The 12,065-nt window shown below is 39.2% G+C and overlaps 1 protein-coding gene across 4 annotated transcripts in view; it reads right to left on the bottom strand.

Annotated features, from left to right (window-relative positions):
• Window positions 1–12,065, bottom strand: part of LOC121728622 (transcriptional enhancer factor TEF-1) — a 108,085-nt gene that overhangs the window by 24,051 nt on the left and 71,969 nt on the right. For all 4 annotated transcript variants that reach the window (XM_042116822.1, XM_042116819.1, XM_042116820.1 and 1 more), the window contains one exon: window positions 5,092–5,222. Coding sequence is in view for 3 of the 4 variants with exons in the window: in XM_042116819.1 (XP_041972753.1) it covers window positions 5,092–5,222 (131 nt within the window). In the remaining variant the exon portion in view is untranslated. The remainder of the gene's footprint in view (window positions 1–5,091; window positions 5,223–12,065) is intronic.

Here is a 12,065-nt window from a genome sequence, read left to right as displayed (position 1 = left end):
TATGTGTCGAACCAAATTATGACAGTAACAATTAAACCAAATAACGTAGGTCCGACTGCCTATAAATAATTTTCTTCTATGGTACATAAAAATCGGTCTAGCAGTTCAGATTAGCGCGTTCAAAGAAACCTCTTCATCGCATTATAATGGATTATTACGTTAGGAAGACCTGGGAGGAGAGTTGGACGTCTCTTCAATTAGACCTGTGCGAATGATAACATTTGATGCGAAAATGTGATTTTTTTTTTCAAAGAAACATTTTTCTACTTTTTTAAAACCGTTGATTCTTTCTTATCGCCTTACTTAGTACTAGGTCATTAAGTAGCACAATTCTGATTATTTAAATTTATTCAGATATAAAACAATTTTTATTATTTTAATGTTTGCATATATTTAAGTAAAGCTTTGGAAAAAAAATTAATTGTTTTTTTCCACGGTGCCTTCTACCATAAATTATAACTAGCTATTTGACCGAGCTTTGCTCGGTATTCGATAAAACACGAATAAAATGACATTTTCTAAAAATGATTCCTAGCTAGATCGATTTATCGCCCTCGAATCCCCCTATATACTAAATTTCATGAAAATCGTTTGAGCCGATTCCGAGATATCAATTATATATAATTATATATATTATATACAAGAATTGCTCGTTTAAAGATATCTTTATAAAATTACTTGTCCTGACTGACTGACTGACTGATTCATCATCGCTGAGCAAAAACTGTAAAAGTTACAGCCATGAAATTTGGTGAGTAGGGTTGTTTTATTAAGTAGACACCCACTAAGGAAGGAATTTTGAAAATTTTACCCCGAAGAAGTCAAATAAGGGTTGAAAGTTTTAATGAAAGTCCGTCATTTCTTGAGTTAGAAACATGAAACTTTATTTTTGGGTTACTGATTAAAAATGAATGGATACGTATTTAAGCGTTTTTGGAAATTTTACCCCCAAAGGGGTGAAATTGGGGTTGAAAGTCTGAATGAAACTCCGATATTTCTTGAGTTAGAAACATGAAATTTTATGTTACTGATTAAAAATGATTGGATACGTGTTTAAGCGTTTCTGAAAATTCTACCCCCAAGGGGGTGAAATAGGGGTTGAAAGTTTAAATGAAAGTCCGTCATTTCTTAAATTAGAAACATGAAAGTTTATTTTTGGACTGCTGATTAAAAATTAATGGATAGGTATTTAAGCGTTTTTAGAAATTCTACCCCCAAGGGGGTGAAATTGGAGTTGAAAGTTTTAATGAAAGTCCGTCATTTCTTGAGTTAGAAACATGAAACTTTATTTTTGTGCTACTGATTAAAAATGAATGGATACGTATTTAAGTGTTTCTAGTAATTCTACCCCCAAGGGGGTGAAATTGGGGTAGAAAGTTTCAATGAAAGTCCGTCATTTCTTGAGTTAGAAACATGAAAGTTTATTGACGTTTGCGTTTGACGTTTGCTTAAATAGGGTCCGTTTTTACCCTTTGTATAAGGAACCACAAAAACAAAAAGGAGAAAACTATCCATCTTTGTTATTATACTATGTTAACGCGGATGAAGTCGCGGGCAACAGCTAGTAGGATATATTACACTATAAGTGAGATTATACTGTATTAAATTATGTCAACGTATTTTAATGTAGGTAGCTCCGTTGCGCCAAAATTCATTTGTCGCGTGTTAACCGTACATTTTTCCGGGTTATATGTATAAAAAGTATCATATGTCCTTCCTCGTGACTAAAAGTATATCTTTACCAAATTTCAGCATAATCGGTTCAGCAGTTTGGGCGTGAAGAGGTAACAAACAGACAGACTTTCGCATTTTTTTTTTTAATGAAATAAGGGGGCAAACGAGCAAACGGGTCACCTGATGGAAAGCAACTTCCGCCGCCCATGGACACTCGCAGCATCAGAAGAGCTGCAAGTGCGTTGCCGGCCTTTTAAGAGGGAATAGGGTAATATGGGAGGGTAGGGAAGGGAAGGGAATAGTTGAGGGTAGGGAAGGGAATAGGGTAGGGGTTAGGGGATTGGGCCTCCGGTAAACTCACTCACTCGGCGAAACACAGCGCAAGCGCTGTTTCACGCCGTTTATAATATTAGAATGGATAAGTGTTTAAATGAAGAAGAGCAAAAAAGATAATTTATGATGTCGTTAATGTTGCGATATATCCCCGCGCGGCGCTAGCAGAAATAGCACACCGCTTTGATCTTCATTAGTATAATTTAGTGCGATTGCAGCTAGCGTAATAACTAACTACCGACGCGCGTATTCTTCATGTCCATACCATAAAGTTAATATACCTAGCGGAATAGAGAAACACAGACCTGAGCAAGAGAGTAACACTATCAGTAACACTGCGTGGTAAAAAGAGACGTGTGATACATGACAGCAGCACTCTTTTTTTGACGTCCAGTCGGCACGTGCCGCACGTTGACAATTTACTCTCATAGACATCATGTTCAATCATGCTTGTGTAAGTGAATACGTACACATTTTTACACACAGACGAAACAAATTTCGGTTTCATTTGACAGCTCGAGATTATTGCTCTATTCCGCTAGGTATATTAAGTTTATGGTCCATACTAATATGCGACAGTGTCTGTCTGTTTCCGCTTCACGCCTAAGCTGTTGAACCTATTTTGATGGTAAGTCTTGAGTCCCGGGAAAGGACATAGGTAGGGAATGCAATCCCGCAAGATAATTTCAATCCCGGTATTTGCGGGATTGAACCTTCACAATCCCGCTGGATCCCGGTATTTGCGGGATCCCGCAGGTTGATTTTAAACGTTTAAAATAAATCGTTATGATGATACCTGATATACTATGTTTTATGCTCAGAAAGTCAAAGAAAACAAACTTTGTGGAACACTTTTTACAGGGGTTTATTAATAAAAATAAAAGAAAACTTTTTTATATGTCTAGTGTCTAATCGTAATAATAATAGTAAAAAAAAACTAAAAAAACTCACTTGTTGATTTTCATCTTTTAATTAAGTTTTTTTTTCCAAATATAGATATAAAATTAAACTCAAAGAGTCCGCTTATAAAAGTATGTTAAAAAGTTAGGTATTAATTTAGTGTCGTCTGCCAAACGGCTCCTGATATTCCACACTAGGTAGCCAGCAGCTGAAAAAGTTAGCTCAGCTTCCACGCTAGTTGGTACAAATGTCATTAAAAGTGAATTGAAGGTAAATAATTGTTTAGTGGGCTGCTAGTAGCCAGTTCACGCACCTCCGCCTGCAGAGTTACACGTATGAATCACGCTTCTTTGTAATCCCGCCAGTCCCGCGGGATCCCGCTTAATTTTCGACCGGGATTAGTCCCGCAAAATGCATGCGGGATCCCGGTATCCTGGTATTGCATTCCCTAGACATAGGAATTAGGATACTTTTATACCGGAAAAATTTAGGTACGGTTCCCGCGCTGTTCTCGTCTAGGTCTGCCACTAGGTACTGCCAGGCCTTTTGATTGCGTGTCCGGCCCTTTAAGGGAGTTCGGCTTTGTGCAGCCTTGCGTTTTTTAAATAAAGTTAGGGAGAAAACGAGCAAACACGTCACCTGATTTGATTGATTTGAAACGCGAAAGCAATTACCGTCGCCCATAGACACTCACAACATCAGAAGTTGCTCTGAGTTTAAGAGGCAATGCTCTCTCTTCTTGTTCAGTATTTTTTCCACTTTCCGGCTAAGCTATCCGGTTTGTCCGGCTTTTAGGTAGAAATTTGGTAACCCTATTTTATGTAGGAGCGGACTGACACATGGCAACACTGCGGCCAGTGTACAGTGATCCCTCGCGGTACCGCTGTCGGTTACGGGACAGGTCAGGTAAGCTGGTCGGACGTGGCCCCGTACAATATTCAGTTTGTAAGCTCGCACATCATTATACGGTGGTAAATGTCGAATGTCTCTTATTATGTTTGTAAACAGATTTACAGCACTTGATACGCTACTGTTTATCGTCTATATTATAGCAGGTCATTAAAGACGTAATGTCAATGATGTGGGTACTGGGTAACTAACATTTTTTTTAAATAAGGGCATTTACTTATTTTGTTTCTTATTTGAAACCTTGTAACTTACTTTATTAAATGGCTGGGCAATGGCTATACATAAAATCCATTTTTATTTCAAAATATTTTCCCGGTCCTATAGCCTCCATCCTCCATTTAAATGCAAAAAACGATCATTTTGCAATTGAAGTACCTAGTAGATAGGTAAGTAACGGTCGATTTACACGGGTGACTAACGGGTCGATTTTAGTCACCCGGCAAGTCACCAGTTGACAGTAGTATTCGCAGCAAGCGATCGCTTGCGACTGAGCGTTTGCACAGTCGATTTTAGTCACCAGCCGCATGCGGCCATTGGCCGCACGACTTTGGGGCTTGCGACTTTAGCCGCATGCGGCGTAGTCGAATTGCCATTTACACGGTCGTGCGGCTTTAGTCACCCGTGTAAATCGGCCATAAACACCTAACTCTTTGTTCCGATATTATTAAAGAAAAGAAAAAAAAATCGTCTAAATCAAAATCTTTACACTACATAAAAGCGATTAAAACAGAAAGCTTGAATTAGTACGGTTGATGTTTACAATGTCGGCGTTATTGACCTTGCCAAGCCAACTGAAACATTGCTCGTTACGTCCATTCATCAGCAAGAAAATATTTCTGCATATTCGTAACAAAAGTAGTCGTCGAAAGAAGAAGAGAAAGAGTTCTCATCGTCACTGGCATCTCCGACGTCGAGGTGCTTGGCGTCGGCGGCAAACGGAAGCAGGAGAAGGGAGAAGTGAGAGAGAGAAAGAGTTCTCATCGTCGCTGGCATCTCCGATGTCGGCGGCAAACGGAAGCAGGAGAAGGGAGAAGTGAGAGAGAGAAAGAGTTCTCATCGTCGCTGGTATCTCCGATGTCGACGGCAAACCGAAGCAGGAGAAGGGAGAAGTGAGAGAGAGAAAGAGTTCTCATCGTCGCTGGTATCTCCGATGTCGGCGGCAAACCGAAGCAGGAGAAGGGAGAAGTGAGAGAGAGAAAGAGTTCTCATCGTCGCTGGCATCTCCGATGTCGGCGGCAAACCGAAGCAGGAGAAGGGAGAGAGAAAGAGAGTTACCTTCTCATCGTCGCTGGCATCTCCGACGTCGAGGTGCTTGGCGTCGGCGCCACCCGAGCCGTTGGTGTCGGGCGCGCCGGCCGCCGCGCTCCAGGGGGAAGCTATGGTGCCGGCCGCGAGCGCGCCGCTCGCTGAAACAAACAAAACGCTCATTTAATATCATGAATACTAATATTATAACTAATAATACTTATATTATATTTTAACGCCTCCGTGGTCTAGTGGTGTAGAGCGCGGCTCTTGACTCGAAGGTCGTGGGTTCGATTCCCGCGTTGGAAACATGTTATTTCCAAGTTTCGTTAGGACAATGCAGGCTGATCACCTGATTGATTGACAGGATGGACAGGACAGGACAAGATGATCCATGCGTCGGATGGGCATGTAAAAAGTAGGTCCTAAGTGGCAACATCGTAGTGTCATCCCTTTCATATCAATCTAAGAAAAAAGGGTTAACACTACGATGTTGCCACTTTTTAATTTCTTCCATTTCTTGACGGACTGTGTTATAGCTGCAGTCATATTTTGAAGCTACCGCTACATTTGCTCAAAATTTTCGCGTTTAGTATAGAACAACTTGTAAGAACCATAATATTATATTGTTGGCTATAAAGGCGTACAATTAAGCAAACGTAATTTTAGTTCCAGAAAACTCTAAATACAATTTTTAAAAACTATTACAAACACAATATTATGCAATGGAGTTGCGGCAGTTCAGTAGGTTTCATTTATAAATAACAGTCCATATACATAAGCACATTATCACTTGTTGAAGAAAGGCTGTGCCGCGAGATCACAAACAAATATAATTATTAAGTAAGTAAACTAGAGATCGCCCAATGGTCGAAATTGAACCTTTTTAGGGTTCCGTAGTTTCGTTTAACAACGACATTAGGACTACTACCTATATTTGACGAAGCTGCTTTCAGACTGACCGTGTAAGCATTGTCTAATAGTATCTAAGATTCAATTTAAAAAAAACTTCCATTTTCAATTTGTCAACTTGTTGTCAACAGACTTCAACCACAAATGAAAGAGTATAAATTCGTATGTATAGGCTTGTCACTCAAAATCTGTCATCTTTCCTAGTGTGTGTGTTGTAGTGTGTGTAATGTTTTATTTGTTAAAAAAATGTATGATAAAAGCATAATTTCAAAATAATATTAGCTCGATGCACTCTTTCACCATATAAACTATAACTGTGAAAAATTTCATTCACCTACGTTTCTCCATTTTTCGTTAAAAGGGTACAAGCGGTGTATCCGCCAAACCGCGCATTAGGGAATTAACTTTATCGTCTTGTTCCCTGTGACCCTGTAATGTACTATCAGAGAACTTGAATCCTAGGCAGATGGCGGACCTAAGTAATTTGGTCGCGTTAAGTCAAACCCATCAGATCGATCACAGCTAATATTGAATTGACATGATCCGACCAAATGTCTCCCCACTAGCTCTACCATGAGTTTAAAGCTATGGTTTTTATCGACACTCGATACTTACAGAGTCCGTAAATTTTTAGTATGGAAAATTTTACAGTGCCTCTCGCGGTCACTTGCGGAGCTAAAATCGCCATACTAAACATTTACGTAGTCGGTATCGAGTATCAATAATTACTATAGCTTTAAACTCATGGTAGAGCTACAGGACTCAAAGTATCCCCATACCAAATTTCATCAAAGTTTGGGCGTTTTGTGCGTGAAGAAGTAGCAGGCAGACAGACAGACTTTCACATTTATAATATTAGTAAGGAAGGATTAATATGCCTAATAAACCTGTCTTTCTAATAATTATTTATTAGTGTTCTCGTTGAGTGAGTCATAGTCCACAAATAGCTGTCCAGCGCGGAGAGCCCCCACACTTTGCTAAAATTAGAATAACTAACACCTCTCTATCATCTTTCAATCATCACAATATAAAAATTTATTGTTTTGGCTTCAAATTATATAACAGGAAAATTTTGAAAACAATTGTGCATTCAGAAATAAATTTAATTAAAATGCAGTTATAAAATAAATAACTGGTTTCAGAGTTTTTTCATTGTTTATTTATAATATCCATAACCTTTTTTGTTTGGATACCGTTACTCAAAAATAAACTTGAATAGATCAACTGAAAATAGCGGGTATAAAATCATGGTAATTTATGTGAATTTTTATTGGAATATCCATAAAACAAGTTTGTAGGTCGATACATAATAAGTATATTGTATTTGAAACAGCTAAAAAAATTATTAAGTATAATATTTTTTTTTTATGAAATAAGGGGGCAAACGAGCAAACGGGTCACCTGATGGAAAGCAACTTCCGTCGCCTATGGACACTCGCAGCATCAGAAGAGCTGCAGGTGCGTTGCCGGCCTTTTAAGAGGGAATAAGGTAATAGGGGAGGGTAGGGATGGGAAGGGAAGGGAAGGGAAGGTAATAGGGGAGGGTAGGGAAGGGAATAGGGTAGGGGATTGGGCCTCCGGTAAACTCACTCACTCGGCGATACACAGCGCAAGTGCTGTTTCACGCCGGTTTTCTGTGAGAACGTGGTATTTCTCCGGTCGAGCCGGCCCATTCGTACCGAAGCATGGCTCTCCCACGTATAATTTTTCTACGCTTTTGGTGACGAAATTTGAAATACTTAATAAGGTATTGTATAAGTCATACAGCCGCAATGAGAGGCATTTAACGATGATTAAACTTCAATTTAAGAATGCACCTGGCCCTAACTTGACTACATACTCTCAAAATCTGTAAGGTCTAGAAAACTGATTTTTTTACACAAGTAACTTCAGTTGATGATACTCAAGACGAAAACATGATTATTGGAAAAATGCTCGATAGTTTCTTTTTTACAAAACAACCTTGTTTTAAACACATTTTTGCTTGGATCTTCGAAGTTTGCTGTCTTTTCTTTAATATGTTTTACCGTCTAAAAAGGCATTGATAAAACCTAAATTTGCTCAAAATACTTTTATTCAAGTAAAACTTACTTTCCGCGTCGTCCTTTTTCACCTGGCATAATATGAAAGATGTTTGATTTTTTGGGTCAGGAGCTCTCTTAATGAAGAGTTTGACTGATAATGTATGAGGCTTATGTCAAAATCTTCATTTAATTACAGTTAGGTAATTAATATTCGTCTTTGAGTGCGGCAGTTATCACATAGACCAGGGGTTCCCAAACTTATTTTGTCTCTTTTGAGAGCAAATTATGTTTTAGCGCCCCCTTTGTTTTAAAATGCATCCAGGTGAAATAAATTACCTCCCCAAGCATCTACACAACGCTCCCATTTTTTTTCAGGGTCCACCGATGACCGAAAGACCGATGTAGACAATTTTTTTTTTATTAAATAAGGGGGCAAACGAGCAAACGGGTCACCTGATGGTAAGCAACTACCGTCGCCCATGGACACTCGCAACATCAGAAGAGCTGCAGGTGCGTTGCCGGCCTTTTAAGAGGGAATACGCTCTTTTCTTGAAGGTTTGCAGGTCGTATATGACCGTATATATAATATGACCGTGATAGCAGATATAATAATGTTTAGTCCGAGGTGTAGAGTTTGTGATACGTATAATATTATGTATTCGAGTAGAGCTATTACATGTAGAGTCGGAAGCGTTTATACGTGGGAGAGCCATGCTTCGGCACGAATGGGCCGGCTCGATCGGAGAAATACCACGTTCTCACAGAAAACCGGCGTGAGACAGCGCTTGCGCTGTGTTTCGCCGAGTGAGTGAGTTTACCGGAGGCCCAATCCCCTAACCTATTCCCTTCCCCTCCCTACCTTCCCCTGTTCCCTTCCCTTCCCTCCCCTATTACCCCATTTCTCTCTTAAAAGGCCGGCAACGCACTTGCAGCTCTTCTGATGCTGCGAGTGTCCATGGGCTACGGATGTTGCTTTCCATCAGGTGACCCGTTTGCTCGTTTGCCCCCTTATTTCATATTAAAAAAAAAAAAAACTTGACTTAACGCACATAATGACCATCGACCATGGAAGGCCATACTTGTATGTAATTAAGTAATGGTTAAAACCATTATTTAATTACACACATTTAACTATAACTTAACTTAATTTAATGAAGACTTTGACAGAAAATATAGTATATAGTATATTATAGTATATTCTCTTTTTCCTCTTACAATCTTAAAACTTTTTTGCTAAATCGGTAGAGCAGATATGAAATTTTCGCTGTAATGTTATTTTTATACATCAAATTAGTGGTAACACAAAAAGAGCACTTCGTAGCAGGTATTTAAAAATAAGCCAAAACAAGTATCCCATTATTCTTAATACCATCTTAAGGGAGGTCGCAGGCATTCCTGAAATTTTCATATTTACGGCAGAAATATGCAGGTACGAACGTTAACAATATAAATATAATATCAAAACGGAGAATTTCGTTATGAAGATCGGAACGAAGAGACGCGAGGTATGCGGCCGAGCTCTCGCTACTTTATAAATCCAGCAACCTCTTATGTTTTTAGAGGTCCTTTTGATATCGCATTTTATCACTCATTTTTAGGGTTCCGTTCATAGACAGGAAGGGAAACTTCAATTGCTAAGGTTTTCCTTCTTTTTTCAAAGGAAGTCGGTTGAAAGTTTCTGCAATAAGTGTGCCCTACTATGAATAAATTTTCAATTTTTAAATAAAGAAACAATTTAAACATAATATTATAAGTACTACACAATTACATACAATTGTAATTTTTGTAAAATTCAAGCTGTAGGAAGCCATAAATTCTTAAAATTATTTTTACATAAGTAGTAAGTACGTTTATGTTTATTGTAATTTTACGTATTGTAATTAATTATTATGCATAGAAACATTTTTACCTAATTCTTTACAAAAAGTACAGACACCTATTGGAATAAGTTTACTGCCTGATTCTGATTCTAAAGGTGAATTCAAATCTTTATGAATCACTTTCACTATATTTTTGCTTACTAAGGGTACGGAGTACTACCTATTATACTATATTCTGTGCTAAGGGCTAAGCCACAACACTGCGTTGCGGCGTCGCATCTTAAAAATCTACATTGCTTTGCAATAGTTGTGGCCTGCCGCCTGGCCATAAACTTTCAACTGGGTTGAATTTCATGGGTCTTACTCCCGTAAATTACGATTTCGATATACGAGTTTTATTCGATGTCGATTTTGATGCGATCGAAAAGGAGCAAGGGGGCAGAACTGCTCACAAATGTGCGATCACCTAAGTGTAGGCGCACACTAGACGACCCACGTCAGCGACAGCTCAGCGACTAGACGCGACGACAAGACGCTAGATGCAAACGACAACGCCGCGTCTGACGCGGCGACTAGACGCGACGACAGGTAGCCCTGTTTGCGATGGCTCTGGGTCAATTCAGACCGCAACATTTCTAAATTTGTATTGAATTGACAGATTTCATTTGCGTGAGACGTCCTGCAAATCTGTCAAATCTATAAAACATTAGAAATGCATTTAATTGGCGCCAAAAAAAGGATTTTGGTCTCCTACGGGCGGTGGGGTTTAATATGCACAATCTCTGGTATAGGACAAGGTTTAAAACGACCTGTAACGCAGTAATGGAAAGTACAGATATATCTGTGCCGCTGGGAACGTGTTAACGCGTCGCGGTCTGAATTGACCATGTGTCGTTAGTCCAGTATGAGACACAGCCATTTGCGAATTCCCTTCATGCGAGTCCCCGCCGCGACAATTGATATTAATTTGAACCGACATTAAAGCACTAGCGGCAGTAGCGGCCCACAAAGGGCGGTGGACGCAATAATTAAAATAATAAAGCATCTGCCACCCCTCGGTATGACAAGTAGGTACCTACCCGCGACCCCACGCCGCTTCGATATTATTTTTATCTGCTTCTAAATCTCTATGAATATGTGTACGCTTACATATTGATAGAGAAAAGACTATAGAGATATACTTTTCTAACCTTTTTTTAGGGTTCCGTACCCAAAGGGTAAAAACGGAACCGTATTACTAAGACTTCGTTGTCTGTCTGTCTGTCTCCAGGCTGTATCTCAAGAACTACTATAGCTAGACTTCTGAAATTTTCACAGATTGTGTATATCTGTTGCCGCTTTAACAACAAATACTAAAAACAAAAAAATTAAGGGGGCTCCCATACAACGAACGTGCTTTTTTGGCCTTATTTTGCTCGATATCAATAATGGCAACAGGCAGGTACTTGATATTTTCACAAAGATCTTAATTATACGTCTACTTTAATGAGTGATAATAATATTAAAATAAAATAAAAAATTAAGGGGGGCTCCCATACAAAAAACTCAATTAATGGCCTATTTTTGCTCTATAACGGTACGGAACCCTTAGTGTGCGAGTCCGACTCGTACTTGGCCGATTATTTATAAAATAAGGGGGCTACAAACGAGCAAACGGGTCACCTGATGGATGGCAACTAGCGTCGCCCATGGACAATGGCAGCATCAGAAAAGCTGCAGGTGCGTTGCCGGTCATTTAAGAGGGAAGCTCTCTTGAAGGTTTGCAAGTCGTATTGGTTCGGAAATACTACTGGTGACAGTTCATTCCAGAGTTTACTACTAGACAAAAAGGCGGATTACCTTTGTAAATCTGTCACTTTCACTTTGTCTATTCTTCCGTGGAAAGAATCCTTTTCAATGGTGACCATGCTTAGCCTGCTGGAGTTTGTTTGAACGCGCTAATCTCACAAACTACTGTCTCGAATTGAATAATTGTTTTTGATAGTCCACCTATCAAGGAACGTTTCAGACTATATAAGAGCAAATAATCAGTGGAAAACATGAAGTCGGTTAAATTTAAAAAATATATCCCGGAAAAGGACATGGAAAAGGACGGAAAAGGAACTTTTTGCGGGAAAATCTACGGAAAATCTAAATCTAATCTAATTCCCTGTTAAGGCTGGCCAAGCCTCGCGGAACGTTCTATAATGAGACATGATGTCACCGCTGGTAACTGTATGCCATGTAATAGATATAATATGATAACAAC

This window comes from Aricia agestis, chromosome 7, assembly GCF_905147365.1.
Source record: "Aricia agestis chromosome 7, ilAriAges1.1, whole genome shotgun sequence".
Lineage (NCBI taxonomy): Eukaryota > Metazoa > Arthropoda > Insecta > Lepidoptera > Lycaenidae > Aricia > Aricia agestis.
Note: the sequence above shows the minus strand (reverse complement) of the source record. Positions and strands in the feature narration are given on the sequence as shown.